At 51.0% G+C, this 18207-nt stretch overlaps 1 protein-coding gene across 2 annotated transcripts; it reads left to right on the top strand.

Moving 5' to 3' along the window:
- The first annotated feature begins 8301 nt into the window (after positions 1-8301).
- Lbhd2 (LBH domain containing 2) lies at positions 8302-13708 on the top strand. Of its 2 annotated transcripts, none has more exons than XM_087911844.1 (4): positions 8302-8666; positions 10322-10403; positions 12119-12275; positions 13373-13708. In XM_087911844.1, exons 2-4 carry the CDS (start codon positions 10335-10337, stop codon positions 13492-13494), a joined length of 348 nt encoding a protein of 115 aa, XP_087767970.1. In that variant the 5' UTR covers positions 8302-8666; positions 10322-10334; the 3' UTR covers positions 13495-13708. The 2 variants fall into 2 exon arrangements, with proteins under 2 accessions (XP_087767970.1, XP_087767969.1); XM_087911843.1 differs by having other exon boundaries at positions 8303-8582.
- Positions 13709-18207: the final 4499 nt, after the last annotated feature.

Genomic DNA, 18207 nt, shown 5'->3' with positions numbered 1-18207 from the left:
TTTGTAGTCACAGTGGGCACAGTCCTCACAGATAACCCTAGAGTCACACAGGGTTGCTGGTGACAGTTGAAAAAAAAAACAAACAAACAAAACAACAAAAAAAGGCAGGGTCAAGAGATGCTGGCCAACAAACCTGAGCAAAGCTCGGACTGCACGCACACTGCTTCCAGGCAGCCTGGCCATCTCCCACTGACCATCAGAGGCAGCTTCAGAAAAGTTGGCAATGACTGCACCCCAACCTTGCTCTGGATCCTTCCACAGCTCCTGCTCTCTCAGGGATGATGGGGAGTTCCGACTGACATTTAGGTCAAGGATTTCTCTTCCCGGCTACAAACATTGTGTGCTCAGTGCTCTGTAGGAAAGGGACAAGAGAGCACCCGCATCACCATCAGAAGAGCAAGCTGACATTTGAAGAGGGGAAGTCACTGCCCATCTGGAGTCCAGGAATCCTGGCCCTTGATACTATTCCACCTTCCCTCAAGCAGCAGGTGGTTCCTTCCAAATGAGGCTAATTTCTGGCCTCATCGTCTCTCTCTAACTGATACACAGCTTCTCCACAATATGCTTAGATGGGCAAGAGGCCCCCTAGAGATACATAACCAGAGGGGGATAGGACCTTTTTCTAAGTTTTTATGGCTAGCGGAGTCCTGGGAGTCCCCAGAGGCTACAAGACTGGCTCGTACAGCCTGAGATGTGGACCGATGAGGCCCGGGACTGGCAGGATGAGGACATCATCATCTTCTGACTACTCCCACAACCCATAGTTCTCGGCGTGGTCTCCAATGGGACCATCAGCAGTACCTAGGAACTTGTTAGACATAGACTCTAAACCTACTAACCCAGAACTCTACGGGAAAGTTAGGCATAGACTCTAAACCTACTAACCCAGAACTCTACGGGAAGGTTAAGGATCCTGCTGCAGGTTCAGGCTGAGAACCTGCTTTGACCTCCGGCTTATTGCCTAAGCCAACAGGCTCTGGTAGGGCTTCTCTCCAGAGTTCTATCACTGGCCTGTGAACACATGCCTTTCTCCACTTTCCTACCTGTGTTCATTTGCTGGTCTTGGTGTGACAAGTACCTGAGATAGTTGATTCCAGAAGGGGAGAGTTTTACGTTAGCTCCCAACTTCAGAGGCTCAGTCGAGGTTACTTGGTGCTACAGATTTAGGCCTGGTGGTGGTACGTGGCACACAGGAGAGGAGGGGAGGAGACATCCTCACTTCAAGGGATCCAGGCATCAAATAGAGTGACAGGAAGGGGCCAGAACCCTGTATCTTCTTTGAAAGCACACCCCTGATGGCCTAACACCTCCAAGATCCTAACCATAGCAGCACTCCAGTCCTAAGTGAGAACAGAGAGGGTGAGCATCTCAGGGACCGGCTAGCCTGGACATTGCTCCACAGGAGAGAGGATCAGCAGGTTGTACCTCATCTACTGGTGAGCGGGTCAGTCGCCATCTGCCCTCGTTTGTTTTCTATGTTGCTGTATAAAACAGTGACCAGGGGCTGGAGAGAAGCTTAGCAGTCAGGAACATTTGCTTCTCTTCCAGAGGACCTGAGTTCGATTCCTAGCACCTACAAGGAAGTTCACAACACTCTATAACTTGGGTTCTAGGGGATTTGACACCCTCTTGTGCCTTAAGTGTGCACCGGACAGGTATGTAACGCACAGATACACATGCAGGTAAAACACCCATACACATAAAGTAAAAAATAAATAGTCTAAAAAGAAAAAAGAAATACTGACTAAAACCCACTTAGAAGCGGAACGGGTTTTCTTCATCTTACAACTCCCAGGCCACAGTTTCTCACTGAGGGAAGTCAGGACAGGAGCTCAGGGCAGGAACGGAAGCACGCTGCTTACTGGCTGCTCAGTTTGCTTACACATACAACCTACAACCAGGGTGGTACCACTCGCCATGGGTCGGGTCCTCCCATATCAATCACGGGTCCAGAAAATGCCCTATAGGGGCCAGACATGGTAGTACATATCTTTAATCCCAGCAACCAAGAGGCAAAGGCAGATGGATCTCTGTGAGTTTGAGGCTCCATGGCAGCCAGGGTTACACAGAGAGACAGAAAGAAAATGCCCCCACAGACATGCCCACACACCAGTCCAGGAGAAGCCATCCTTCAACTGAGGTTCTCTCTTTCCAGGTGTATCAAGTTGACAACAAAACTAATCCAGACACGTCAGCATGCTTGAAGAGAAATGAGATGATGGAGTGGGCGTGGTGGCCACATCCAAGCCAGCATTATTATTACCACCAGAGTGACTCTCATTCCCCTCGGTAGAGCTCAGAAGACCAGTTCCCTACACCAGTCCTTTAGGGCTATGCAGGCAGCCACCTCTTCATTTTCCCACCATGGGGAGTCTGGGACTGAGCAGGCTGCCCCTCCCACCTTGACTCTGGGCCTTTCTTCACCCTCACCTGCCCAGAATGTCCACACCTGAAGTATATGCTATGTTGGGGTGCTATCCAGTGGTGCTGCAGTGCAGAAAGTACTACTGGAGGAGATTTTGGCCTGTACCACTGAGTCACCTGCAAGGTAGGCAGGGCTGGGCGGGCGTGGCTGGCCTTGTTGGGGAATGTGTGCCCAGGCCTCTGCAGAGCACATCCAGGTAGTCATGTCAGCCATAGAGTGGGCACCCACTCTTCATGGCTGCCTCAGGGTGCAGGGGCCTGGAGGGCCCTATGCCTTGGCATGAAGTGGCTTTGAACCTTACACTGACCCCACCTGTAGTCCCTGCTGGAGCAGGGAGCGGCAGTATTCCCTACCTGACTGGCTTTGGTCACAGCCTCTGCCTTTAGGTATGCAGGGAATTTCAAATGGGGGCTTTTACAGTGCAGACTGTCAGCCGGAAGAATCGGCTAGACTCCAGGCTGTGATGGTGGGCAGTGGCTGATGTCTGCTTTGACTCATAGAAAGGGAGAATGTCTTAGTTCTCCTGGTCTTGGTAGGCAGAAAAGGCCTGGAAAATTCAAGTTCAGTATTTCCAGCTGTTCACCCTGAGGCAAACCACTCACCCCCTCAGAGAGTTAAGAGCTCCCATCCCTAGCACTGCTGGGAGGAGGAGGGTCCCCCCACCTCCACTGAGGTGTGACTGGACAATTTCCAATTACTGAAAAGGATGTGCATGCCCATTCTTTACAGACAGCCTCAAGTCTAACCGAGCAAGTTAAGCTCACTCCAATCCAAGCTCCACCTCTCATTCAGCTCTGGGACCCCACACAGCTTTCTCAACCTCTCTCTCTGGGCTTAATTTCTTTCCCGATACCTGGGGTCTCACGTCATCATCCCCGGGGTTTCATGACGAAGGGACACTGTCCGCAGATTTTAGCTACAGACGAAGCCTGCACACAGGAAGTGCTGCTTTGTTGGCCAGAACTTCAGAGTATCTCTCCAGAACATTCCCGTGTTATACAAACACGCATAAACTGCATCCATTTCAAACTGTGTTACCCGTGTTCCCATGACGATTACTGTCCATTTATTTACCAATGGGACCTGGAGAAGGGCTGTCTTCACCGTTGTGGACATGAGCTGCCATTTAGTAGGATAGGAGTGGGCGCTCGTAGGGAACTTCCCAGCTGTAGGCTGGCAGCCAGTGCCCAAGGCAGAGTCCTCAGAAAGCACTGTAGGACTGGAAAGAGCACTTGGTGGTTAAAAGCACCTGAAACATCATGGGAACCAGACTTCAAACCCAGCATATGTCTAACAAATCGTAAACCAGGCATCCTGCAAACACTTATAACTCCAGCTCCAAGGGATCCAACACCCTCTTCTGGCTCATGCATACACTCAAACACATGAACACACACACACACACACACACACACACACACACACACACAAAAATAAATCTTAAAAACAAAACAAACAAAACTTCTGCGGCTGGAGAAATGGCTCAGCAGTTAAGAACGCTGGTTGCTCTTCCAGAAGACCCAGATTCAATCCCCAGCAACCAGGTAGCAGCTCAAAACCTTTTATAATGCCAATCCCTGGGAATCTGACGCCCTCTTCTGGCCTTTTCAGATACCAGACACGCCCAGAGTGCACAGACATAAAAGCAGGCAAAACATCTGCATACGTTTTTAAAACAGTAAATTCTTTTAAATATATTTTTTAAAGTCTCCCTACAAAGCCCATCCAGGACAATGGTCAGTCATGAACTTGTCTTCTCACAGATGATCAGTACATGAGGACAAAATACTGGACTGTAGAGTTTATAGCATCCTGTAAAAAACATTTCATGCTGAGACTTACCAATGCTTCGAGCAGCCACCAGAGGGCAACAAGAGCAAATCATCAGGCCCAAAGCCGGCACCTGCCCGCAGCTGTCTTCCTACATCAGAGGTATTCAGTTTTTACCTTCATTCAGTCCACCACCCCTCACTCCGTTGGCACCGACAGGGAGCCCCAGGAAGTGATCCTCAGATGATCAGACACAAAGCTCCTGCTATCAACTTTGCCCTTTTTCTGTGGAATGTCCCCAAGTGGGGGCATAAGGTGGGAAAGACATAGAAATTGAGACGAAAGCAAAGTGAGGCCCCAAGGTGACTTTGTAGGAAGCTCTGGGCCCGCCCTGTCTTTACAGACACTCCCTACCCGCTCCCCATCCATTACAGCATTGCACTTCCAGAGAGCTTTATCAGGACCAAACCTCTCCTTAGCTAACACTTCAGATGGCAGTTAACACCTGCACTAATAAGTAAGGCGAGCAATTCCTGCCCGGGTAGGAAGGAAGCAGGAGCGGATGGAGCAGAGGGAAGGGTATGTCCGCACAGAGCACTTCCTGCTGTAAGGTTATGGTTCAGCTGAAGCCACAATGGCCAGTGGACCTGGCATCTGATCAACCAGCATGTGATGCTTTGGTCTGACCTTTGGGCTTCTGTGGCCAGAGTGGAGCGGTATATGTATGTAGGTGGCCCTTTCTAAGAACATGCCCCACCCCCCCCAGTCCTGTTGAAGCTCTTCATTGTTCCCAAAACGGAGGCTGATCCACTCAGCAGGGTCTCTGTCACCGCTTCTGAATCACACCACCAGGTCTCCCAGGCTGCAGCCATAGGCACAGGCCAGGCCTCTGTAAGTTCCGTTGTGACTCTTTCCTCCCACTCCTCCTCCCTGGGAACTTGGGCAACAAGCTTCATCTGCTCCATACCCAAGAGATGGAGGCACTGAAATTTCAGGGCAAAGCACATTATTTTTAATTGCGTGTATGAATGTGTGGCTGTGTGCACATGAGTGTGCATTTCCATGGAGGTCAGAAGAAGGTGTCAGATCCCCCGGAGCTGGAATACAAGTGGTCATGAGTCACCTGATGTGGATTTTGGTACCAGAAGTGGGGTCCTTTGCAAGAGCAGTACATGCTTTCACTGAGCCATCTCTCCAGACCCTAAATGCATGTTTTTATGCCAACACTCACTGGCTTGTTGGCTCTTTGTGGATCACTAGACCATGAATTTAGATTGTTTCTTATATGTCTTAATGATTTCAGAACCCAGTGTTGAACAATGAATGCTTATTAATAATTTATATTGAATTTTTCTTAGAGATTAATTTGCTTTATTTTATGTGTATGAGTGTTTGCTTGAATGTATGTCTGTGTACCATGTGTATGCCTGGCATCCTCAGGTGCTGGGAATTGAACCCAGGTCCTCTGCAAGAGCAACAAATGCTCTTAGTTGCTGAGCCATCTCTCCAGTCAGCTCTACACAACAATTTTAATAGTTACCAACAAGTGAATGCTTGGCTTATGACTGAGTGAGGAAAAGAATGGTAAATGAGAAAAAGGATAAATTATAGAAATAGGTCTAAAGAAAGAGACTAAAATAGTTGACTGATATCCATTATCAGTGATGTCAGGATCATAGATGACTACATGGAAGTGTGCTGGAGAGGAGGAATTACTATGTGGCTGGATGGCTAGTTGAGGGACGCATGTTGCACGCAATGGTAGAATGATGTAAGCAGAATGTATGCACAGGGGTTAAGCAGGCACTGGAAACAAGGTTGTTGGTTGTTCTACCATGATGGATGGATGGAAGAGGGAAGAAGTATCTATATAAGGCAGGCGGCTGAGTGGTGATGAACAAATAAATTGTAGATTGATAGAAGATCAGTTGGATATGGGTGAAGAGTTAATCGGTAGAGAGTGGATGAATGTATAGATAGTAGGTGGGCTCTAGGTAACAGATGATGGATGGTGGACATCTGGTAGATAAAGCATAAAGCATAGATGCAAGATGGATAATTAGTAAGTTGGTTATGTTGGGTCTATTCAAATAAAGTTAAGTGGAAAATGTTGATGGCCACAGGAGTGGTGGATGGATCATGAGTGATGGACAAAAGCATGTCAGACAGAAGATGGGTGGGGCATGGATGGTGGATGAGAGCTCTCTGGAGGAGCAGAACAAGAGAATGAATAGATATTAAAGGGGGCTTTATCTGATAGACACAGCCTGGGAAGTCCAGCAGTGGTCCTCTTCACACAAGAGAGGCTGAAAACTGTGGCTGCTTACTCCGAGGCTGCATGCCCCAGCAGTCCTAATCTGGTTCTGAAGACCTGGGGAATTCCTGAGGAGTCAATGGGCTTCAGTCCACTCTGGGAGGCCGAGGAAGCCGGGTGCTGATGTTGGTGAAAACAGCAACAACCGTGGCAGTAGCAGCAACAAAGTGGATGAGTTCACCAGTGGGCTGCGAAGACAACCAGGCTAAACTCCCCTAAAACCTCCTTATAGGTGGGCCTCCATCAAAAACTATTGTCTACACTTAGGGTGGGTCTTTCAACGTAAACAAGAAATCTCCACAGTTGTGCCCAGAAACTTGCCTCTTGGTTGATTCCAGAACCTGTTGAGTTCACAGCCAAAAGTAACCATCGTAGACAGCAAATACATGGCTGCTAGCTGAAGGATGCCAGGCGGAGTGCAGGCGGACGATGGAGAGTGGATAATGAATGGGTGGACTGAGGGGAGGTGGATGGTGGCCATGTGCAGATGGAGAAAGGCTAAGTAGTTGATGACTACATCCTGGAAAACTGATTCATGAAACCTGAATGGTGGATGGGTAGACAGTGAGGAGATGGTGGCTGACTGGAAGGCAGTAAGCGGGATATAGTAAGTGGATGATTTGATCTACAGATGGGTCAATGGCAAGGGGATAATGAGAGATCCCTGAAGATAAATATGAAGCAATAGGAAAAGCTGGCTAGATGAGAGATGAGTGGGCAGTGCCTAGATGGCAGTTGGGAGGAGCAATGGTAGCTGCTTCTCTAGTCTATCCTCAGTGGACGGAACAATGCTTGACTCAGAAGCGGAACTCAATGAAGAGTGGATAGATGGCCAATGGTACTTAGGTAGATTTGGGATTAATAGTCAACTATGGCAGATAGCAGATAGGTGGATAGTATGAGGTGGACATGGACCAGGTAGAGACGTGCAATCGCCAATGACGAATTGTGACTGATTGGACAGAGGCTAGCAGAAAGCTCAGGATACATGGATAGTAAGCACATAATAGACGGATGGTTGAAGCTTGGAAGTGGTGCATGGAAGCATGAAGTTATTTGATGGAATTAACCTGTGACATTGAACAGTTCTGGAGAGATAAGTGGATGGTAAGCGAATGTCTGTTAGATGGGTATATCATAGTATGCTGATGTTTAGTACACTGCGTGTATACAGTTGGATGGTGTGTGGTGATGATGGGGTGTTTGCAGTTAATAGGTATTGGTTGATGATAATAGTAGATGAATAATTACATGGAAAGAAGATGGATGAATGACTAGGTGGTTGAGTGACTAGTGAGGGATGGGTGGAGAATGCAGTAGTGGGAGGAGTGTGTGAGGGATGGAGCAGAAGAGCTGTGTGATAGGTAGCAGTGATTGGATGTTAGCTGCTAAGCGACTGGGCGATGGATGGATGGATGGATAAAGGATGGGAGATAGTTGAAAGGTAATGGTGGCTTGACCATAGAACGGATGCTGGGCTGTTGATGGTAGGCAAGAGGTGATTTGGCTAAGCAGAAGTGGGTGTTGGTTGTAGACCTCTGAGAGAACTGGGACGATAGAGAGTTCACAGTGGATCCTAGAAGCAGGATTTTGTGGGTTACATGTGTAGGGATGATGCACTATGGCCTTGGGGGGCAGAGTCGCTCACCAGACCAATTGTTCCGGCTCTTTAGAATCTTCTGGGGAAATGGAACTGGGGATGAATATGTGAGAGGGAATGGGAAACAATCCCAAGCTGCCCCACTTCCTTTCCTTTTCATTTCCTCTTCAGGTGCACGGTTAGAGAAAATCCTCTCCTTACCTACCTGGCTCCACGTGACGCTACACCTCACATTCGACTCTTGAGATTGGGGGAGGAGATCTGAAGTGGCCAGGACCAGGTTCTGGCGATAGGGGTGTAGTCTAGGGAGGTGGAGGCCAGGTCCTTCCGGTAGCCCTGCAGAGCAGAGGGCGGGAGTGTGAATGAGGGGAGGGCTGCGAGCGCGTGTGTGGGCGGAGAACTCGGAGGAGGATCGAGGGAGGCGAGCTCCCTAGCCAACGTGGAGGCCCCGCAAGCGCCAGCGGCGAGTGTCGGTGAGTGTGCGGGAGGCGCAACGCCCCCTCCCCACCCTCACCCTCCGGGTTCCGTCCAAGGTGCATCTCGGCAGTCAGGGGCAGGTGCGTGGGGAGGAGGGTGAGTACAGTAAGGAGTTAGTGGGAGCGCCCCGGGGAAGGGACGGGCGTGGGTCCCACTGTCCCCCTTGGCAACCTAACGCGGGACTCTGGACCAGGAGGCCCTCTACTGCCAGCGGTCCACCACACCTGGCTCTCCCGCACCCCAGAGCGGATGGACGTGTGGGCGGCACTTGCAGCTGTAGCTTCGGACACCAGGCACTGGGCAAGAGCAAGGCAGCCTGTGGGCACTTGCCCTCCGCTCGCCGCCCCATTGTAGATCCACCCTTGCTGCTATGTTGACTCCCCAGGTTTTTTCTTGGAACTGTCTTCTTTCTTTCTGCCTCTTTCTCCTCTCACTCTTTAGCTCTACCCCTCTTTGCGTAGCCTCTATGGCCACTCTCCCTCCCTCTTTTTCGAATGTATCTGAGACATCCTTGAGTCTCTGTTCTGGGCTTAGCCGAGGTTCCCAGAACTCGGAGGTATGCACCCCCTAAGGTGTGTGTGGGGGTGTCTCAGAGCTGGAAGCAGCAGTCCACAGGACATCCCATGGGCGCTGGGCAGAGGCTCTAGTGGCTATTACGTGGCCGATTACTGCCCAGGGTTGCCCATCATAGGTGTATGGCCCCCTTCCAGACTTCTCTAGAACTCCATGGAACTTGAGCTGACCGAGGTGGACATTTGGTAATTTGGATATTTTTCAGACTAGCAGCTGACCTTGCTAGAGCACCCCACCCCACCCGAAGTACCTGCCTCACGGCAGGGTGCCTCAACCATTCCATCCTGCTGATCACCCTTTTGCCTTGGCCCAGTCTCCTTCCAGCTCCCAGGCCTCTTGGCTGTGGCCCTGTGCTGCCTGTCCAAAATCTGACCAATGCCTGTTAGACCCCACCCTCATTTCTTCCTCTGGTCTAGGCTGGGCCCCAAGAACCTACTGTGCTGCAGTGCCGTGTGTGTGTGTGTGTGTGTGTGTGTGTGTGTGTGTGTGTGTGTGTGTGTGTACAGGACATGGAGGGGGGTCTGAGGGTGGACCTGTGATTTCTGGCAGGACTCTCTCCAAAGTCCTCACTGTGGAGGCTCTGACCCAGTCTCCCCAACCTGTGCCTGGCCTAGGTAGGCACTGCCATGTGCAGGCAAGATGTCCACTTCCCTCTGGTGGTAGACCTTCAGGGCATGGCCCAGGGGTCTGTGGGTGAAGGGATGTTCTTGGAGAGGACTGAGACCTTGACCTCCGACTGGCTCAGACTCAGTCGCGGGTGCTCGCAGCCTTCTGACTCTGACCCCAGTTTGGGTCTCCCCTTCTGCTCTGTTCCCTGCTGCTCCTCACCACACAAATCTCTCCTTCTGCTGCCCTGCCTGCCTGCTGTTCATCCCTTAGGGAGGCCTCGGGCCAGCTGATCTGCCTTCGGGAAGCCTTCCTGGCTCTCCAGGCTCGGCGGTCAGTCTCTCCCCCTCTTGCCGCACTTCTCCACAGCCTGGGCACTGGATGGTAACTGTCTGGTGCCCCTCCTATGAGGGAGCAGCTGGGAGCAGCAGACCAAAGAGCAGGCCTACGCCTCAAGTATTGGGCCAGGCAAGGTTGAGGTGGGGTAGGATCCCGGAGAAGGACAGCTCGTGCTGACGGCGGTGGACACCTCGTTTCTGCTCTTTGTGTCACCCAGTGTCAGCAGCAGCATGAGCGTCCCACAGCCAGCTGCACCAGAGGGTCCTATGGAGGGCACCGGAGGAGGCCCAGCAGGGACGGTAAGTGGGGACAGGGGCAGGAGACCAGAGGGAGCCGCCTCACGCTCTAGCCTGTGACGTCAGGTATGTCTCCCATCTCTGCCAGCCTCAATCTACCCTTCCACGTGGGGAGGTCACTGCTATCTTTATAGAAAACTGGGGGATAAAGCCATTAAAAGCAAGCTACCCTGGCTTACTTAGCACCCCTTCTGGACCTGAGGATACCAAGGCTTATTCCCCAAGCACATGACCACACTTTGCTCTCTGTAGGGTGATACAGCTTTTTGTTTGTTTGTTTGTTTGCTTGCTTGCTTGCTTTGTTTTGTTTTGAGACAGGATTTCTTTGTGTCATAGCCCAGGCTGTTCTGGAACTCATTCTGTAGAACAGGCTGACCTCGAACTTGCAGAGATCCTCCTGTCTCTGCCGACCACGAGTTGGGATTAAAGGCATATGCCACCACCACACAGTATGGTAGACACCATTTTAGGGTTTGTCAGGGTGTTGATGCAGTAAAATGTTCAAGTCTATACTGGGGTGCACTGGTGCACCCTGTAATCCTAGTGCTCCAGAGAGTTATGTCAGAAAGATCAAGGCCAGCCTTGGCTACATCCTGGGTTTCAGGCCGGTCTGGGCTGTGATGCCCTGTTTCAGAAGTAAAATAAAATGGGAATCTAATCCCTGCACAAAGAAGCAACTGTTCCAGAGCTGACTTAGGCCAGTGGAGCTGGTGAGGGAGGAGCAGCCTAGACTCTGGGCTCAGCTACCCTGAAGGTCTGAATGGCCTGGCCACCATCCCATAGTGGCTACCCTCCAGGCAGAACCCCTGACTAAGGGTCAGGAAGTAAAACGGCACATGAGGAGGCATCCAGGATGACTTGGCTATGGTGACTTAGAGACAGTCCCAGGAGAGTCCAGCAGTGGGATCAGGAAAGGGTCCCTACTCTGCTGTCATCTGAGGCCTTTGTTCTTTCTTTCCTCAGATGACCCAGCTTGGTGACACCTGTTCTCAGGCCTCAGGGTTACCTGCTGTACTTGGCTAAAAGGGACCTGAATAGAGAGAACATGGAAGTGGGGGGGGAAACCAGGGTCCAGTGACTCTAAACAGCCATTTGGTGGCAGTGTAACTGCCGGTCTGCTCTGTGCCTTCCTTCCTGGAGGCCAGCATGCCTCTGTGGGAAGGTGCACATACACCAGGTGGCACAGAGGTGGGATGGCGCAGGTGGGCACCAAGGGATGGAGCTGTGTGAGACAGCCTCGACCTTGAAAAGCCTTGAATAGGGTGTGGAGGTTCTGGGGGCACCCAGAGGGCGTGTGGGCATTGAACAATGAACGAGAGCCAGCTCTGATTGCCATGGTAACCATCTTCCTGGCTCCTCAGCCTGCCATGTGGAGGGAGGAGGCCAAGGACCCAGCAGGGAAGCTCCCAGAAAAGAGTTGTGCTGGGTTCCAGGTACTGGAAGCAGCTGGGGTGCTCAGTCCCGAGCTCCCTCCTGAGTGACTTGGTTTCTATGGTCTTAGCGTCTGTCTGTGAATTGGGCTTCTCTGGGTCCGAGCCCAGGTGAATGCAGTGGTGTTCGCTGAGTGCCTATTCCCACTCCCAGGTGGGAAGAGGTAGGGGCTATTCACCCTGCCTGTTCTTGGCCTTCCTCTTAGGGCAGGGTGCAGGGCAGAAGAGGCAGGGGCCCAGGAGTCCATGGCCCAGTATTGCCCTGAGCCTTCCCCACTCTCCCTATAGGCTGCAGTAGGTGTCCGGGAGAAGGGCCCTCGGCTCTGCCAGCGACTGCCCTCTATTGTGGTGGAACCCACTGAAACGGGTGCTGTGGAAAGTGGGGAGCTGCGCTGGCCACCCGAGGGCACCCAGAAAGGTACCCCTCAGATCCAGGCTGCTGCTGGTGAGTAAGGGGACATTTGGCTTGTCTCAGAAACCACACCCATTTGCTGTCTGTATCCCATAGGTGTGGGACCCCTGCCCTAGCTCACACCCCAACATCATCTGCCCAGTGCCGGAGCATTGCTTTGTCTTCACCTGCTCCTCCCGTTACCCTGCTTCCTCCTGTCTGTGTCTGTCCCTTATGCATGCCTATGGCTCCATCACCTGAGAGGCGCACCCTCTCCTATCATCCAGCCTGCTTTCTGTTCTTCCTTCCCTCTTGATTCAAGACCTTTGGAACAGAGCACATCGCCCACAGGGACCCCGAGGGGCCAGGGTAAAGGAGCACATTTGGGAACATGGATTTGTTCCCCAAGTCTTGGCAGCAGGGGCCCTGGTGAAAGCCTAGAGCTTCTAGAGGAGGGCCGAACAAGCTGGCTGTGGAGGCCTCTGGAGTGGCTCTTAGGCCACTGAAAGCTGCGGGCATGTGGCTAAGCTGAACCTGGTAATGTATATGTCTGGGAGCCTGTGGAGGATCTCCTGTGAGGAAGTGAAGGGTGTTCAGACCCCACAAACACTCCTCCTCTCCCCAGGCCTTAGTCCCTGGGAGTAGCCATCATAGTAGCACCTATGTAGCTTGGACCCTGAAAGGGTCCGTGTCCACAGCCCCCACTTTTATGCAAAGCTCCTTCACCCTCTGTCAGACCAGCGTCAGAGATAGTGGCAGCAGGGACTGGTCCTTAGATGACTACTGAGGCTTGGGCTCTGGAGAGGCCCTGGATCTACCACCCTTCTCTTGGCCATACCCTGCCCTGAAGTACAGGGCAAAGTGGTGGGGGGGGTTGCTCCTACTCCCAGAGCTGGGCTTCATCCTCTTCTCTCTCTCTATAACAAGTGTATCATCACCCCTTCCTTCCCATCAGCCCTTGGGAAGAAGGGGCTGCTCCACCCAGATGTTTGCCAGAGGCTTATCTTACATCCCTAGGACCAATCCAGCTGCAGCTCATCACCAATATAGAGGCCTGTGTGGAGGGTGTGTGTGTGTGTGTGTGTGTGTGTGTACACTATATATATATATATATATATATATATATATATATATATATATATATATTGCAGTTCCTTCTTCGAGTCCCCCAGGGAAGACAGCGGATCGTGATGGCGTCGGGAGTGCCAGTTCTGGGCACCAGGCAGTCCCTGGTCCAGTAACAGATAAGGGCATAGCAGGCTCTGCTCGCTGACCACTGAGAGGTCCTCGATCCCAGGACGACTGACTGATTCACAGAAAGACTCGGCCCACCAGGACACCCAACTCACCAAGCTTCCTGTCTGGCTAGGTGTGGCCAGGACCTCAGCCCCTGCCTTTGTGCTCCACGGCCCAGATCTGGAGTATACCCCTCTTTGTTCAGTGGCTTGAAACAGAAATAAAGGCACCCTTTCTGGTGGCCATGGGCACCCTTGGTGGGTACTTGAGGTGCTGAGGACAATTTTGGTTTGACCAGTGGCATTCTAACCTCTCTAGGCTGAGCAAGTCGGAGTGTTGGACGGGTAAGAGAGCAGGTGCTTGGTTCTTGGTCTGGGAGGGGGAATGGCAGGCTGAGTGGAGAGAGCCAGAGGCTCCGGAGTGGTCTCTTCAGGACTGCAGAGTAGGCTCTGCTGCCGCCTCTCTCTCTTCTTCCTCAGCTACACTGCCTATGGCCGCTCTTCCTGGTGGCCTCCTAGCCCTGCTGGAGATTTCCTGGGAGCTAGACACCCTCTTGTGCCCTTCGTTCTGGTGCATTAGGGCACAAGGATGGTCTCTAGGGTGAGAGCTCTTCCAGTCTGGACCTCATGAATTCCAGCAAAAGTCCTATTTCACAGGTGAGGAAATTTAGGAGAAAAATGAGGTGCCATGGACTAGTTTTGGCAAGGGCTATGTAGGGACCCTCAGGCTGGTAATCCACCAAGCTGGCCATTCATAGTACCCATGTGGGACCTTTGAACCTGCCTTGAAGGATGGTTTTGGCCCTCCACAACCTTACATGAACAGACTATCTTGGCTATCTCACTGCAGGAGGGGATCTACGGTACCTAGTCAGGGCTGGCTTGGGGAGCAGAAAGCTGACCAGGCCTACGGTCCCCTCATTGAGTGTGTTGACCTTCCTTGGCCAAGCCACTAGGAAGTTTCCATAAATGTTAGCTTAACAAACCCCCCAGGCCCAGGCCTCACCCTGAGTGAACTGAAAGGACTGTGGGAGACGTAGGCCTTCTGTTCTCTCCTGGCCTCCTTGCTAACCTCCAGGATGAAAGCAATTTCTCCAGTCCGCCTTCCTTCTAAATATAGCCTGGCCCCCAAACACCAGAGGTGGGAGGGGAGGTGTGGAAGTCTGCCTGGGAGTCTGCTTTAAATTTAAAACCGTGGGCGCTCTGGGTCCAGCGCCCAGGGTGTCTCCTTGGGCCCTACCCAGCTTCACAGTTTAGAAGTGTTGCTGTTCCTGAACCTTTCTGTCCCCAGCCTTTCCTGTGGGTCCGAGCCAGTTTTGAGCAAGGGCAATGAGATAGGAAATAGGGAGGGAGTGTGGGGACAGTCAGGGGTTGCTGACCTTTGGGAGGAAGTGCTGCCCACTACAAGCAGAATGGAGCAATGGGATGACGCCACCTCTCTCCAGGGGAGGAGTATGCCCAATTAAACAGGGTCCCACAGAAGACAAGTCTAGAGCCCTTAGAGAGGGTCTCCTGAGATCCCAGCCCAAGCTGTCTCCGCGATCTACTAGGGTAGTGCCCTAGTAAAGATGACCCATTCTGGAGGTTCCAGAGCTAGAGGTGGCCTGGAGGGTCGGTTCTCCGCCTAACCCTCTCCAAACTGTGGGAAAGAGCCTGGGTGGGGCCAGAGCGGACGCCACACCCACTCAGAAGCCCAGTCCAGCCCCCTCCTCAGCTCGCTGGAGGCGTGAAATCGTCCAGAAACTCCCCCTAGCGCCCGCCGGGGTCACTATGGAAATAGCAGTCGCCACCTTCTGGTGCATTCAGATCGCCGGCGCCGCAGCACAGTGGTCTCTAATTGGCCACTGAGAGAGTGTGGTACAATCCACCCTCCACCCCCGCCCTCGCCATATCAGGGGCAGAAGGTGAACTCCGCCTCCCTAATATTTGTCTCCAGTTTGGGCCCCTTAGCATGCTGGGCAAAACTGACCCAGAGACAAGCAAACACCGGGGGGGGGGGGGGGGTTGTTTCCTGTTCTTACCTACCTAGAATTCACTTCATCCCAGCAATAATCCCATTTTACCAAAGAGTAAATTAAGGCTCAAGTACAGAGATGTCTCTCTCAAGGTCGTCGGGAGCTGGGTTGAATTTCGGTTAGTGTCCTAGCTGTGCCTCTCTCTCCCTCCCGACTGCCCCCTCCACGACCTTCTTCTGACCTCAGTTTGGTTGCCCAGAGCTTCTCTGAGACTAGGCTGGGACTTTTCCACTGGGATTTTACTAACTTTTCCAGGGGAACGCAGCGTGGAAAAGTAAAGGAAACATCACACGTGTCTTGGTGTGATGGCACATCCTGTAATCTCAGCACTGGAGAGGTGAAAACAGGAGCAGGAATTCAAGGTCATACTCAAGGTCATACTCAAGTACCCGTCTAAGTGGGTTGTCTGAGACCTTGCTTCAAAAAACGAAGCCACTTGGAACTCAAGACGTGGCTCTGCTCCGCCGGAGGACTCAGCCTGGTGCCCAGCACCCACATGGTGACTCTCAATCTTAATACCTGTTCCAGAGGATATAGCATCAGGAATGTGAAGACATACATGTAGGCAGAACACCCATATACATAAAAAGCAAACAGGTTGGGGCTGGAGAGGTAGCTCAGCCAGTTAAGAGCACTGACTGCTTTCGCAGAGGTCCTGGGTTCCATTCCCAGCACCCACATGATGGTTCACAACCATCCTTAGCTCCAGTTCCAGAGGATCTGTTCCCTCTTCTGACCTCTGCAGTCAAAACACTCACATAAAATAAATACGTCTAACAAATTTTTTTAAAAAAATAAACATTTAGAGTCGGACGGTGGTGGAACATGCCTTTAATCCCAGCACTTGGGAGGCAGAGGCAGGCGGATCTCTGTGAGTTCACGGTCAGCCTGGTCTACAAGAGCTAGTTCCAGGACAGGTTCCAAAGCTACAGAGAAACCCTGTCTCAAAAAACAAACAAACAAATAAATAAATAAGTAAAAACATTTAAAATTCTACTTTGTTGAAAAGAATGTTTAAAAAAACAAAAATACCAACCAATCAACTAACCAACAACAACAAAATCAAAGAAAAAACAGCATTGCCTCATACTAAAGAGTGGGTATGGGAAGTCTGGGGTTCGGTGGGACTTTGGGGAAGGCCCAGGAACAATCTTCCTGGTCCTGAGTATTAAATTTTGAGATTGTACAAAGAGACAGAAGGAAAAAAAAAAGTCAGAATCTGGCTGCTGCTCAGACATCTTCAGGAAATTTGAACTTGGAGATCCCAGGACTCTTGTGTGACTTGGACACAGTCCTGGTCTCCCTGGTGGTCAGTGGGTCCCTGAGCCTAGGGTAGCCCCCTTACAGAGAGCCAATAGGCAGAGCAAGCTGAGCTGGGAGGAAAGGTGTGGCTGGCTGGGCAACTCTTGGCCTTTGGCTGGGATTTCCACTACCCCATTCTGTAGTTGTTTTTTGTTGGTGTTGTTTTTACTTTTAACACTTTTGGCTCTTTGGGGGCCACCACCCTGCTCCCAAATAAATACACAGATACTTATTCTTTCTTATAAATTCCCAGCCTTAGCTTGGCTTGTTTCTAGTCAGCTTTTCTTAACTTAAATTATCCTGTTTACCTTTTACCTCTGGGCTTTTATCTTGCTCTATTCTATATACTTTACTTCTTACTGCATGGCTGGGTGGCTGGCTGGCTGGGTGGCTGGCCCCTGGCATCCTCCTCTCCTCCTTTTTTCATGGTCTTCTTCTATCTATTCTCTCTGCCTGCCAGCCCATTTCCTGCCTTGCTATTGGATGTTCAGTTCTTTATTAGACCAATCAGGTGTTTTAGGCAGGCAAAGTAACACAGTTTCACAGGGGTTAAACAAATGCAGCATAAAAGAATGTAACACATCTTTATATCATTAAACAAATATTTCACTGTTGTGGAGTATTCCTTTACGCTGTGTGACAATATTTCACTGTGATTGGTTTAGTAAAAAACTAAACAGTCTATAGCTAGGCAGGATTTTCAGGGCAGAGAGAACACTGGGAAGAAGGGCAGAGTCGCAAGGAGCTGCCAGCCAGACAGGAGGAAGCAGGAAAACAACATGGGCAGAGTAAAGTAATAAAGCCATAAGGCAGAAAGGAAATGAATGGAAATGGGCTTAGTTAAGTTATAGGAGCTAGTTAGAAACAAGCCCAAGCTTTCAGCCAAGCCCTCACAATTAATAAGAAGTCTTCGTGTGGTTATTTGGGAACTGACAGGAGGACAGAAAACTCCCCGCTTACATTCCACAGCATAAACAAATGTAACACATCTTAAACTAATATTCTATAACACCATCTGCCTAGGGCGTCTAGGGCTTCTCATTACTGAAAGGCATCCTGGAGGAGGTGCCAATGGCTTCTGTCAGGCTTGGTCTGTCTCCAGACTGCATAGGGTGCCATAGCATGCCTGGTATCTTCGGATCTATTACTCATATGTTAGCCGCTTAGCCCCAGAACCTGAAAATGTGACCTTATTGGAGACAGAGTCTTTGAAAAGATAGTTAAAATCAGGTCAGTATGCCAAACTGAGATTTGTGGCTTTACGGAGGAAAAGAAGTTCAGGACTAGTCAGTCTGAAAAAGAGTTGGGCATTTTTGTTAAAGGTACTCTAATACAGGATTACACATGAGGATCCAGAGAGAGCAGGTCTTATGTTAGTGGAACACGAAGGGAGAGCAGAAAGTAAGACATGCCTGAGTGAGGGTGTAGCCTCCT

Source organism: Myodes glareolus, chromosome 11 (assembly GCF_982192425.1).
Source record: "Myodes glareolus chromosome 11, mMyoGla1.1, whole genome shotgun sequence".
Classification (NCBI taxonomy): domain Eukaryota; kingdom Metazoa; phylum Chordata; class Mammalia; order Rodentia; family Cricetidae; genus Myodes; species Myodes glareolus.
This window is presented reverse-complemented; position numbering and strand designations above follow the sequence as displayed.